A 12748-nucleotide genomic window follows, 5' to 3' on the forward strand; every position below is an offset into this window, starting at 1 on the left:
TCAAAATCTTGTGAGTGAAGGATGAAGGATACATGATCCTTATCCTTAAATAAGAAAATATGTAAATAAGAGTTCGAGCTTAGGACATTACCAGAGTAAGGATCATTGATGCTTCAGGGATCCTTGAAGGATATTTCTAATGTAAGGATCATATGTGCCAGAAGGATCCTGCTCACATGAAATATTTCTTCAAGTGGACAGCATTCCAGGCTCTTGGTAATAGATTACCTTCCATGGTAAGCAATCTATATGCCCCCTTTCCTGCTTCGGCTTCGATCAAATAAGGGCCTTCCCATTTTCGTGCCAATTTCCCATCAGCAGGATTGGTGGTATTTTGGAATGCTTTTCTCAATACCATATCCCCCACTTGGAATTTTCTTATCCTGACATTTTTGTTGTAAGCACCAGCCATTCTTTGTTGGTAGCTAGCCATCCTTATCCTAGCCAGATCCCTGATTTCCTCAATAGTATCCAAGTCTTGAGCCAGGTTTGCATGATTCTCCTCAGGATCACGGGTACTTGTTCTAGCAGTTGGAACCACCATTTCTGTTGGGATCACTGATTCTGCCCCAAATACCAAAGAGAAGGGTGTTTGACCAGTAGCATTCTTGGGAGTTGTCCTATCAACCCAAAGCACATAAGGCAATTCCTCTGCCCATTTCCCTTTCTTGGATCCAAGTTTCTTCTTCAGATTGTTGATGATGATCTTGTTGGATGATTCTGCTTGACCATTGGCCTGTGGGTGGACTGGTGTTGATGTTATCATCTTAATCCCCCAACTGTCACAAAAGTTAGTAGTCCTGCTCCCAATAAATTGGGAACCATTATCACATACAATTTCAGAAGGAATGCCAAATCTAGTTATAATGTTTCTCTTAATAAAGGATATGACTTCCTTTTCTCTGAATTGGGCAAAAGCTTCAGCCTCTATCCACTTGGAGAAGTAGTCAGTCATAGCAAGCATGAACACTTTTCCACCAGGTGCCTTAGGGAGTTTGCCAACTATATCCATCCCCCATCTCATAAATGGCCAAGAGGATGGTATAGGATGTAGAAATTCAGCCGGCTGATGAAGGATATTGCTGTGTCTTTGACAAGGATCACACTTCTTAGCATACTCCACAGCGTCCCTTTTCATAGTTGGCCAGTAGTATCCTGTCCTTAAGATCCTTGAGAACAATGCCCTACCCCCAGTGTGGTTTCCACAATCTCCTTCATGGAAATCTTTTAACACTTCTTGAACTTCAGGATCCTCGATACATCTTAAATATGGTCCTGCAAGAGATCGCTTATACAACATGTTATTTAAGATTGTGAATTGAGATACCTTAATTCTGAAAGCCCTAGGATTTTCTCCCATAGGAATCTCTCCGTGTTGTAAGTATCTCATGATTGGTGAGATCCATGATCCTGAACAAGATTGAGTATCCTCACTAGGGATCATTGCAGAATCCTCTTCTATTTCCATGGCCACCTGTTTTTCAATAGCAGGAGCCAGGATATGGATGATGGGGATACTTATGTCCTCTGGGATCTTCAAAATGATCCTAGATTGGCCAATGCATCAGCTTCTGTATTTTCTTCCCTTGGTACATGTGTCAAACTGAAGGAAACAAAGGAGAGTGCCAATTCTTTGACTATCTCTAAATATTTGGTTAGTTTTTCACCTTTAATAGCATGGGATCCATTAAAGTGATTAGTGATTAACAATGAATCCACGTATACCTCAAGATACCTGATCCCCATATGCTTAGCAATTTGCAAACCAGCGAATAAGGCTTCATATTCAGCCTCATTATTAGTGGCTTGGAACTCACAAGCTATGGAGTGGGGTATTATGTCCCCCTGTGGCGATTTTAGTAGTATACCAAGCCCCGTGCCTTTAACATTTGAGGATCTGTCAGTATGTAGTATCCAAGGATCCTTGGTTTCATCCAGCTGCTGGACTTCCAATTCGGCTTCCTTTTGTAAATCACTACTGAAATCAGCCACAAAGTCTGCTAATGCTTGGGACTTGATGGCTGTTCTAGGCTCATATCTTATATCATGGGCACTAAGTTTTACTGCCCACTTAGCCATCCTTCCGGACATCTCTGGTTTCCTGAGGACATTCTTAATTGGAAAATTAGTTCTAACAACAATAACATGGGTTTCAAAATAATGTCTTAGTTTAGTAGATGCCATAATTAGTGCAAGGATAAGTTTTTCAAGGTGTGAATACCTGGATTCAGCATCAAGTAAGCTTTTACTTACATAATAGACAGGATATTGTGTACCTTCATGATCCTTAACAAGGACAACACTTACTGCTTTTGAGGATACCGCAAGGTATAAGGATAACACATCTCCTTTTTCTGGTTTCATCAATGCTGGAGCTGAGGACATGTATTCTTTTAGGGCTTGTAAAGCATTCTCATGCTTTTCAGTCCATTCGAATTTCTTGTTCTTTCTTAGGATATCATAGAATTCTTTACACTTTTCTGAGGATTTGGATATAAATCTGTTTAGAGCTGCTATCCTGCCTGTTAGCCTTTGCACATCCTTAGCGTTGGCAGGGGATTTGATATTTACCAATGCTTTGATTTGTTCCGGGCTTGCTTCAATGCCCCTCTGGGTTACCATATATCCTAAGAATTTACCTGCTTTAACACCAAAGTGACATTTTGAAGGATTAAGCTTCATGTTATAATTATCAAGGATATCAAATGCTTCCTCCAAGTCCCTTAGGTGATCCTCAGCTTTTTTGGATTTCACCACCATATCGTCTATGTACACTTCCATAGTTTGTCCAATTTGATCTTTGAACATCATATTCACCAGCCTTTGATATGTTGCACCTGCATTTCTTAATCCAAACGGCATAGCAATATAACAATATAAACCGGTTGGGGTCATAAAAGCCGTATCCTCTTGGTCAGATGGTTCCATCTGAATTTGTTGGAATCCAGATGATGCATCCATAAAGGTTAACAGTTCATGACCCGCCGTTGCATCCACCATGGAGTCAATGTGGGGTAATGGGAAAGGATCCTTGGGACATGCCTTATTCAAATCAGTGAAATCGACACATACCCTCCACTTTCCATTTTTCTTTTGAACAACAACCACATTAGCCAGCCATTTTGGATACTTTACTTCTCTAATCATACCTGCTCGCAGTAATCTTTCTACCTCTTCCTGGATAATGGCATTTCTTTCTGGTGCAAACTTCCTCCTTTTTTGATGGATTGGTTTAATTGACCTGTTAATGCCAAGTTTATGAGTGATAAATTCCTTAGATATACCTGTCATATCCTCGTGTTTCCATGCAAAGGTAGATTTTCTTCTTTTGAGGAAGGATACTATGTCTTCTTTCATTTTATCAAGGATCCCTGATCCGATGTAGATTTTGGATTCAGGATCATCAGGATCCAAGCGGATTTCGTCCACATCCTGCTCTCTTGCCTCCAAGACATCCCTTGGAGGATACTTTAATTGCTATTGCTCCCTTGATTTCGAGGCTGGTTTCATTGATGAGGTGTAACAATCCTTAGCCTCCTGCTGATCACTATCGATCTTGATTATTCCCCATGGGCTAGGGAGCTTCACACACTGATGGTAGGTGGATGGGACTGCCTTCATATCGTGTCTCCAGGGCCTGCCAAGGATAACATTACAACAAGATAGACAGTCAATAACACAAAATTTTTGATAATTATGTAATCCTTCCACATAAATTGGGAGTTTGATGTCCCCCAGGGTTTTCTTAGTTTCGCCACTAAATCCCACAAGCACGGAGGATCTTGGTGTGATGTCTGATTCAGGAATACCCATTTTCTTCAGAACATCAAGCTGGATAATGTTTACCGAACTTCCTCCATCAATAAGGATCTTGCGGACAAAATGGTTAGAAATAAAGGGAGTAATAACTAAACTATCATGATGAGGATCCTGGATGTTAATTCTATCATCCTCATCAAAGGTTATGATTTTTCCTTCCGAGATACTTGATGTTCGAATAGGTCTTTCTCCATTATCCATTTTAGCTTCCTTTGCATGCCTTTTAGCTGCTGAAAAGGATGTACCACAGATGTCTGATCCTCCGGAAATAAAGTTTATCACTTGTGCATTTGCCGGAGGGGCTGGAGCTTTCTCAGGGATCCTTTCAGGATCCTGAGTCCTTTGCTTTTTTCTTCCCAACAATTCTTTCAAATGCCCCTTGCTCAGCAGATATCCAATTTCCTTTCTTAATGCGATGCATTCTTCTGTCAAATGCCCGAAATCCTCGTGGTATGCACACCACTTTGATTTGTCTTTAGCTGCGGCTGGTTTGTCATTTTTTTCTGGGCCATCTGGCTTTTTCTCCTAGATTCTGCATTGCAAGGATTAGTTCATGGTTATCAACGGAAAAACAATATTCAGAAATCGGAGGATAATCCTCATCATCCTCTTCTTGGTCAACAGCATGCCCACTCTGGTTGTCAGTTCTGTTATAGGATTTGAATTTGTTGCTTTTGAAAGAGGATCCTTGCTTTTCTTGTTTTGAGGATCCTACTTGTCTCTCCTGGATCCTCTTGTCATCCTCTAGCCGGATGAACCTGAGTGCCCGAGTCCTTACTTCGTCTAGGTTCCTGCATGGTGTCATAACAAGATCATCATAGAACAATGAATCCTTAAGCAATCCCATCTTGAAGGCCTCAACAGCTGTGGCCACATCCAAGTTGGGAATGTCCAAGGATTCTTTACTAAATTTGGTTATATAATCCCTTAATGATTCATTATGACCCTGAGTTATCCTATATAAATCACTAGTCAATCGTTCAAATTTTCTGCTACAAGAAAATTGATTATTGAATAAGTTAACTAAATTAGCAAACGAAGTAATAGAGTAAGGGGGAAGACTTAGCAGCCATTTAAGAGCTGATCCAGTAAGAGTGGATCCAAATCCCTTGCACAGGCATGCTTCCTTTAACCTTTCTGGAATTGGATTGATCTCCATCCTCTCCCTGTATTGTGCTATGTGTTCCTCAGGATCCGTCGTACCATCATACAGCTTCATAGTAGGGATATGGAATCTTTTGGGTATCTCAGCTTCACAAATTGGTGGTGCAAAACGAGATACCTTATGGCTTCCATCTGCAATCTCCGGGATAGGTTTGACTACCCCTGGAACACTTGATATCATATCCTTCAGTTTCTACAGTTCTCTGGCCATAGCATGGTTGATACATGTATCCTGCATGAATCCATGGTTAGTGGTAAGAGAATTATTAAAAGTGTTACCTCGCATCGGGTTCAAGTTAGGAACATTGGATGTGAATCCATATGGCTGGGATTCTGGGATGATGGAGGGACCAGTGGAAGCAATGGTCTGCATTGGAATGAAATCTCCTTGATGGACATCTGGACTTCCTGTTTGCAAATTCTTCAAGGATCCTGGTATCTGAAGGGATCCCTGAACATGGGATGATCCTGGAACAAAGGATGATCCTTGAACCTGGGATGATCCTGGAACGAAGGAGGATCCTGAGTTCATGAAGGATCCCATATGCTGAGTATAGGATCCTGCCGGTTGGAAATATGATCCTGATGCCTGAGTCACTGTCGCTGGGCCGAAATGCACTCCTCTTGATCCACCCATATGTTGAACGTCTGGGACCTCTGATGGCTGAGAAGTAATCATCGGAGTATCAAAATTCAAAGATTTGGGCATCAGTGGGGAATGATCCTCTGCCGTTTTCTTTTGCCTTTTGAGGTCTTCGATTTCTTTGAGGATCCTGTCATTAGTTTCATCATGCTGCTGCATACGATCCCTCATCTGCAAAATCAAAGTAAATATATCACTAGTATTGGGAGCAGAAGAAGTTAGAGCAGAAGATGAAGGTTTAGAGAAGATAGGAGTTGGTCTCTTCTCAGCATTTTTCTGAGATCCAGCTGGTGGTGGAGGCAAAGGTGGAATGCCATTAGATGAATTGACTGCAGACATCGCTGTGGAGGTATTCTTCAACGATGAAGCCATGCAACACTCCGGAATGATCACCAACAGAAAAACTTTCTTATGAATGAAGCACCAATTGCCCCACGGTGGGCGCCAAATTGTTTTGGTAAAAAATCACACAAGGATAATGCAACCAAACTCTTTGTAAACGGGGAATGATGCTTGGTTTGATGAACAAAGATAAGGATCACTTAAATGAAAATTGCACAAGTGACACAAGGATTTATACGAGGAAAAAGCCCTTGATCAATGAATGATCTCCGGCATAAAAAACCTCGGGTGATGGAAACTACCGATCACCAAACTTCAATATAACAAACAATGTTTACAACTTCGGATGGTAACGAGCTAGGTACAAGGATCACTATAGTATCGTATGCTAAAGCGTGTGAGAAATGTGTTGTGTCTTCCGAATGCTGTAGAGTGCCATTTATATAAGCGTGTGTGGTTGAATTTTAGGAAAGTCACCTAACTACTAGCTCGTTACCCCTTTAGGAATAGAAGTAAATTTAGCCTAACTAAATGCCCGTAATTTGTGCTAAGTTTCCATATTCTTCATAAAGTCTATTCTTGGTTATGCATGTGCGAAATCAGCGTGACAGATTCCTTGATAACGTTGCTAAGACCGGATCCAACTCGTAATTCCTGCAAAACAACATTAAATTCAAAGAGAATAATCGTTAGTATGAGGATCCTTAGGATGATCCATGATCCTGATCCTGAAGCTCTTCTGAGGATCACTACCTGCCAAAGAAACAAGGATCACTTGTTAGGATATCATGTAAGGATCATAGGTCATTAAAATCCTGCCCTAACATCCATGATAATAGGTTTGAAGTTGTGCAGGAATATAAAGGCGGCAGGATCACAATGGTTTCATCCCCCAAACAGAGGATCCCTCCACCAGTTGCAATCCTGCCTATTGTCTGAAGGATCCTTGATCCTTAAACCTAAAGCTATTGTTCAAGAGTACAGACCATCATTGTTTAACAAACCAACCATAAAAAAAAACACTACCAAATTTAAAAAATTGGGCTCCGGAAAAGTCTCGAAATTTCCATCATTGCCCAATCCTGCAGCCTAGACCTTCGCTGCATCACCACCTCCGGCTCCACTTGCTTCACCGCCTTCACCCTTGCCTCCAGCCTCAATGGTCAGGATCTCTTCAGCCTCTTCTTCATCCTCCAGTTCAGCCAGCCTTGCCTTCTAGCCCTCCACATCCTAGGTGCTCTTGTCAAAAGCAGGATCTTGAGCTTCCAGGGCCATTTGCAGCTTGGTCTTGTACATTGCTATGGCGGCGGAGACCTTAGCATTTTCGGTGATCTCGTGCCTCTCATAGTTAAAGTTGATCAACACCTTGGCCGTTTCGTTTCTGGCATTCTGGAGATCCTTCTGAAGATCAGCTATCTTGAGGTCCTTCAGCACTGCAACCTGTTGAAGATCAGCAATCTTGCTATCCTGATCCTCAACATGGCCAACATAGGTCTCAATTTCAGAAAATTTCTACAAAGAGGACAAAGGACAAGGTTAGAACCAAATGATCCTCATATCAGCAGGATATAGGAGCAGGGATGGTGATCCTTACCTCATTGAAGTAATCGAGGAATTGTTGGCGGATCAAGGGGAGACCTTGCAGATCCTCAGCTTCGGAGGCCTTTCTCTTCTTGCCTCCCTTTCCTTTGAGGGGTGCCTTGGGGATCGAAGTTGACGGGCTGGTAGGAGCTTTTCTCTTGGAGGATCTAACGGTGGTAAGATCGGTGACGCTGAACTTTGAAGCAGACTTGGTGGATTTTCCAGCACCTACACAACCAAAACAAGATAAGTATCTTAATTTCACTTGTATTTCATTATTTATTTGAATTATTAAGCAAGGATACTTACTTGACATCATGACAGAACCAGAGGATACTTCCTGAGAATCTTGGGTGGTAGTCTTGAAAGTTCTTGTTTTAGGGTCAAGTCTCTTGAAGGCAGAGAGTCTCTCTTTAGCAGCAGGAGTCAATCTGAGATGTGAAACAGAGATAGCTGCACAACAAGAAAACAAAACAATATCAGTGATCCTCATATTATAAAGTTCTCTGGTGATCCTTCTCAGGATCCTCCATCCTACCATGGGTAGCCCACTTCTTGGGTAGATCCTTCCCATCAGGGATAGAATCTCTCCTGACAAAAAAGAAGCGCCGCTTCCAGTTGGTATCGTTTTTGGTAGCCTCAAAGATCGGATGCTCCTCCCTAGGTTTTCGTTTGAACAGATAACGATGGGAACCAAAGGTGGTAAGATCATACAGTTCTCCCAACTCAGCCATGCCTAAATTTATCCCCTCCTGCTCGATGATCCTTTCAAGGGTATATAAAACCCTCCAGATCATCGGCATGGCTTGGATGTAAGATATGCCGGTCAGGGAAAAGAAGGATTGGGTGAAAGCTGGAAAGGGATATGTGTAACCTATGGTGAACGGGGTAACAGGAAACGCAACCCAGTTATCAGAGATGTGATCGCTGAGGGCGTTGGGATCAAAGGATTTGAACACCGTGTTCGCCGGGAAGCAGTAGCGGATCCTATCGATTTGTGGATCAGAGAAGCAACATCGTTCTTTTATGGAATCTTCAATGATTCCTTGGCTTTTTAGCGGGCTGTTCTTCGTGTGATCCTTGGAAGGGGAGTTTCGGAGCAACATTTTGGTAGAACAATTGAAAGCGGAGGAAAACAGAGCAAAGAAAGGAAGAAGATGAATACCTGTTTATCTTCGGAATGCAGTTATAAAGGGAGTAACTCTGGAATTTAAATGCATACGATCATATCCATATCTCCTATTTATAATGATGATTCTGCAGGGGTGTCACTTCTGTGACGTCATAATGCAACGGATAGTTCGAGATCAACGGCTATATATCCGTTGAGTTTGTTACAGATAAGATCAAGAAAACATAACTCGTTAATTTTACATTTTACTCCTTATATTTTGGGGGCAATTGTTAGGGGAGGATTTTCTAACAATTAGTGATCCTTATTTGTTATCCTAATAAGTGATCCTTACTTCTGTGACAGATAGTGATCCTCAGAAGAGCTTCAGGATCAGGATCATGGATCACCCTAAGGATCCTCATACTAACGATTGGCTGTTTGTGTTTCGTATTGTTTTGCAGGAGTATTGAGCTTGACTTGGTCTTGGCAACGTTATTATGGAATATTCCACGGGTATTTCGCACACATTTGAATAGAAATGGACGTTGTGGAGAACGTGGGAGCATGGCACAAAAGTCGGACAGTTAGTTAGCTTAGTTAGCTTTCATTTTTAAAGGGGTGACGAGCTAAATTTAGAACACTTAGCCATTTTCGGTTACACACACACTCTCGTGCAATTGCAGTCTCAAAGCTCTCAACAAACACTTAACAATTCCCACACTTTTACACAATTAACCATAGTGATCCTTGTACTTAGCTCGTCACTATCTGAAGTTGTAAACTATTATTGATTTATTTGAGCTTGGTGATCAGTAGTTTCCATCACCCGAGGTTTTTTATGCTGGAGATCATTCATTGATCAAGGGCTTTTTCCTCGTATAAATCCTTGTGTCATTTGTGCAATTTACATCGAAGTGATCCTTATTATTGTTCTTCATTTCAAGCATCATTCCCCATAACTAGGAGTTTGGTTGCATTATCCTTGTGTAATTTTTGACCAAAACAGTTACAAAGGCTATCATCAGGTCCTAATGAAAGAGGAGGATGAAGACAAGACTGCCTTAAGAACTGACAAAGGTATCTTCTGCTATACCAAAATGCCCTTCGGATTGCGTAATGCCGGGGCTACATACCAGAGACTGATGGACACAGTTTTTGGAGAAGATATCGGGAAAACAGTTGAAGTATACATGGATGACCTTGTCATCATGAGCCATGAAGAAGAAACTATGCTCGAGAACATTCAGCGAACGTTCAATTCATTACGCAGCGTTAACTTAAAACTCAACCTAATGTTCTTTCGGAATGGAAGAATGGAAATTTTTGGGATTTATAGTAACAAGGGACGGTTTTAAAGTCAATCCGGAGAAGGTACAAGCCATCCAGCTAATGTCGTCGCCTGCCAAAGTAAAAGAAATGCAAAGACTCGCGGGAAGATTAGCGGCCTTGAACAGATTCTTTGCAAATCACGCTGCAAAGTCTTACCCATTCATAAGTACGCTATGAAACTGCGCTAAGAAGACTCACTTCCAGTGGATACCAGAAGCGGAAACGGCCTTCAAACAAATGAAGGAGTGTTTGATTCAGCTACCAACACTAACAGTGCCACGAGAAAAAGAGCCACTGATTCTATACCTATCCGCAGCAGAGGTAGCAGTTGGCACAGTATTAATGGTGGAAAGAGAAAACATCCAGACCCTAATCTACTACATAAGCAAGATGCTCACCGGGCCAGAAATGCGCTACTCAATGATAGAAAAGCTGGTCCTCGCGCTAGTACATGCATCTCGACGGCTTCGCCGGTTTTTCTCAGGTCATGTCATCACAGTTCTCACTAACTATCATTTGGGGCAAATTTTGTCCAAACCAGACGTTGCGGGACGATTAGCTAAGTGGGCTATAGAACTAGGAGGATACAATATCCTCTATAGACCACGACCAGCAATCAAGGGGCAAGTTTTAGCAGATTTCACCACCGAAGTACCCATAGATAAGATACAAGAATGTGAAGCAATCCAAAACCCTGTTCCTGTGTTCGATGACAGAGTCTGGACCCTGCACACAGATGGGGCTTCAAATGATGATGGGGCAGGTGCTGGTCTCCGTTTAGTCAGCCCAGATGATCATGAACTTACATACGCCATACGTTTAGACTTCCAAAGCACGAACAACGAGGCAGAATATGAAGCATTTTTAGCAGGCCTTCGTTTAGCGCTTAAAATGGGAGCAAAAAATCTTGAAGCCAACGTCGATTCAAAACTAGTAGCTGAACAAGTTAATGGACACTATGATGCGAAAGGTGAAGCTATGGCGTTATACCTAGAACAGGCGTGAATGCCAATCAGCCAATTCCAGATGTTCAAAATAAATCACATAAACAGAAGTGAGAACAAGCACGCAGATGCGCTAAGCAAATTAGCTGCTACCAGTTTCATACACCTAGCTAAAGAGGTACGCATAGAAGTACTGTCCAATCCTTCCATTCCTCTCAAACAAGTAAACATTGTAGAAGTTGGCAATCCTTCCTGGATGTCCCCGATCATCTTGTACTTACAGAACGGCAAACTCCCGGAGGGAAAGGCAGAACCCAGGAAAATCCAACACAAGGCAATAAACTATGAGATGGCGGACGAAATTTTGTATCGAAAATCGTTCATGGGTCCACTCCTGCGCTGTGTAGACAAAACAGACGCGCAATACTTAGTCAGGGAGATCCATGAAGGCTTGTGCGAGATACATGCGGGTCTGCGCATGGTAGTAGCTAAGATCATGAGCGCCGGATACTATTGGTCGAGGATGCATATAGATGCAGTTGAATTATTACGAAAATGCACAGCCTGTTAGCGACACGCGCCAAAAACCCTCCGTCCAAAAAATCCACTCGTACCAGTCATATCCTCTTGGCCCTTTCAGCAATGGGGCATCGATCTTGTTGGCCCATTTCCTGATGCGCCAGGCGCAGTAAAATTTATTATCGTCGCAGTTGATTATTTCACAAAATGGGTCGAAGCTAAAGCATTAGCTTCAACAACAGCAATGGTAATCCGCAAATTTATATAGGAACACATTATTTGCAGATTCGGATTACATTACGAATTATCTCCGACAACGGCACCAATTTCGCATCAGAAGATCTTCAAAAGTGGTTCAAGGAAATGAAGATCGAGCACAACTTTGCCTCTGTGGCGCACCCTCAAGCAAATGGCCAAGTCGAGAGCGTCAAAAAACAGATAGTTGATGGTATAAAAGCAAGGCTCGGAACAGCGCACAGAGGATGGGTTGATGAACTTCCTATCATTTTATGGGCTCATCGTACCATGCCAAAGACTAGCATAGGAGAAACCCCATTCAGTCTTGTATACGGATCGGAGGCAGTAATCCCAACCGAGATCGGCCTTCCATCACCGCGCGTGCTTGCCATGGAAAAACAAAGCAATGAGTAGGAACGAAGATTGGATTTAGACCTTCTTGAAGAAAGGCGTGAAAACGCCGCCATCACAGAAGCAAGGTACAAATCCAAACTTGAAAAATATTACAATGCGCGTGTATGCGTATGTACGTTCGTTCCGGGAGACTTTGTCTCGCGCGACAATGAAGCCTCCAATGCAGAAAAGCTAGGCAAGCTGGCGCCAAAATGGGAAGGCCCATACATCATCAACGAGGTCTTGGGCAAAGGGGCGTACACCCTGAAAAGAATTGATGGGACGCTGGTTCCCCGCACCTGGAGCGCGCAGCAGCTGCGCAGGTGTTATATATAGCCAAACTTTCCAAAATCTATACAGGCAATGTATCTTCCTATATCACTTTGTATTACTGGCCCCGCGCCCTATTAATGCAAAAGTTATCCTTACACATTATTGTTTATTACAAATTGCATATAAATTCTTTGGTTACGCGAAAATGTTATGGTAACACATTGTACACCTCATGAACACTCTAAAATAGGCACAAACTTCACGTGCTTTTAGACATACGTTCACACATGAGCACAATACCATTCTCATTCGCTCTACCTACTCAAAGCAATGAAACATATGCAACATATTGTAATCAGAACAAACAATGATAACATACCAAGGCATATA

The 12748-nt window shown here is 42.2% G+C and overlaps 1 protein-coding gene across 1 annotated transcript; it reads left to right on the plus strand.

Moving 5' to 3' along the window:
- The first annotated feature begins 10997 nt into the window (after nt 1-10997).
- On the plus strand, nt 10998-12106 carry LOC110876879. Its single transcript, XM_022125060.1, has 2 exons — nt 10998-11114; nt 11741-12106. Exons 1-2 carry the CDS (start codon nt 10998-11000, stop codon nt 12104-12106), a joined length of 483 nt encoding a protein of 160 aa, XP_021980752.1.
- The last annotated feature ends 642 nt before the right edge of the window (nt 12107-12748 follow it).

Source organism: Helianthus annuus, chromosome 1 (genome assembly GCF_002127325.2).
Source record: "Helianthus annuus cultivar XRQ/B chromosome 1, HanXRQr2.0-SUNRISE, whole genome shotgun sequence".
Taxonomy (NCBI): domain Eukaryota; kingdom Viridiplantae; phylum Streptophyta; class Magnoliopsida; order Asterales; family Asteraceae; genus Helianthus; species Helianthus annuus.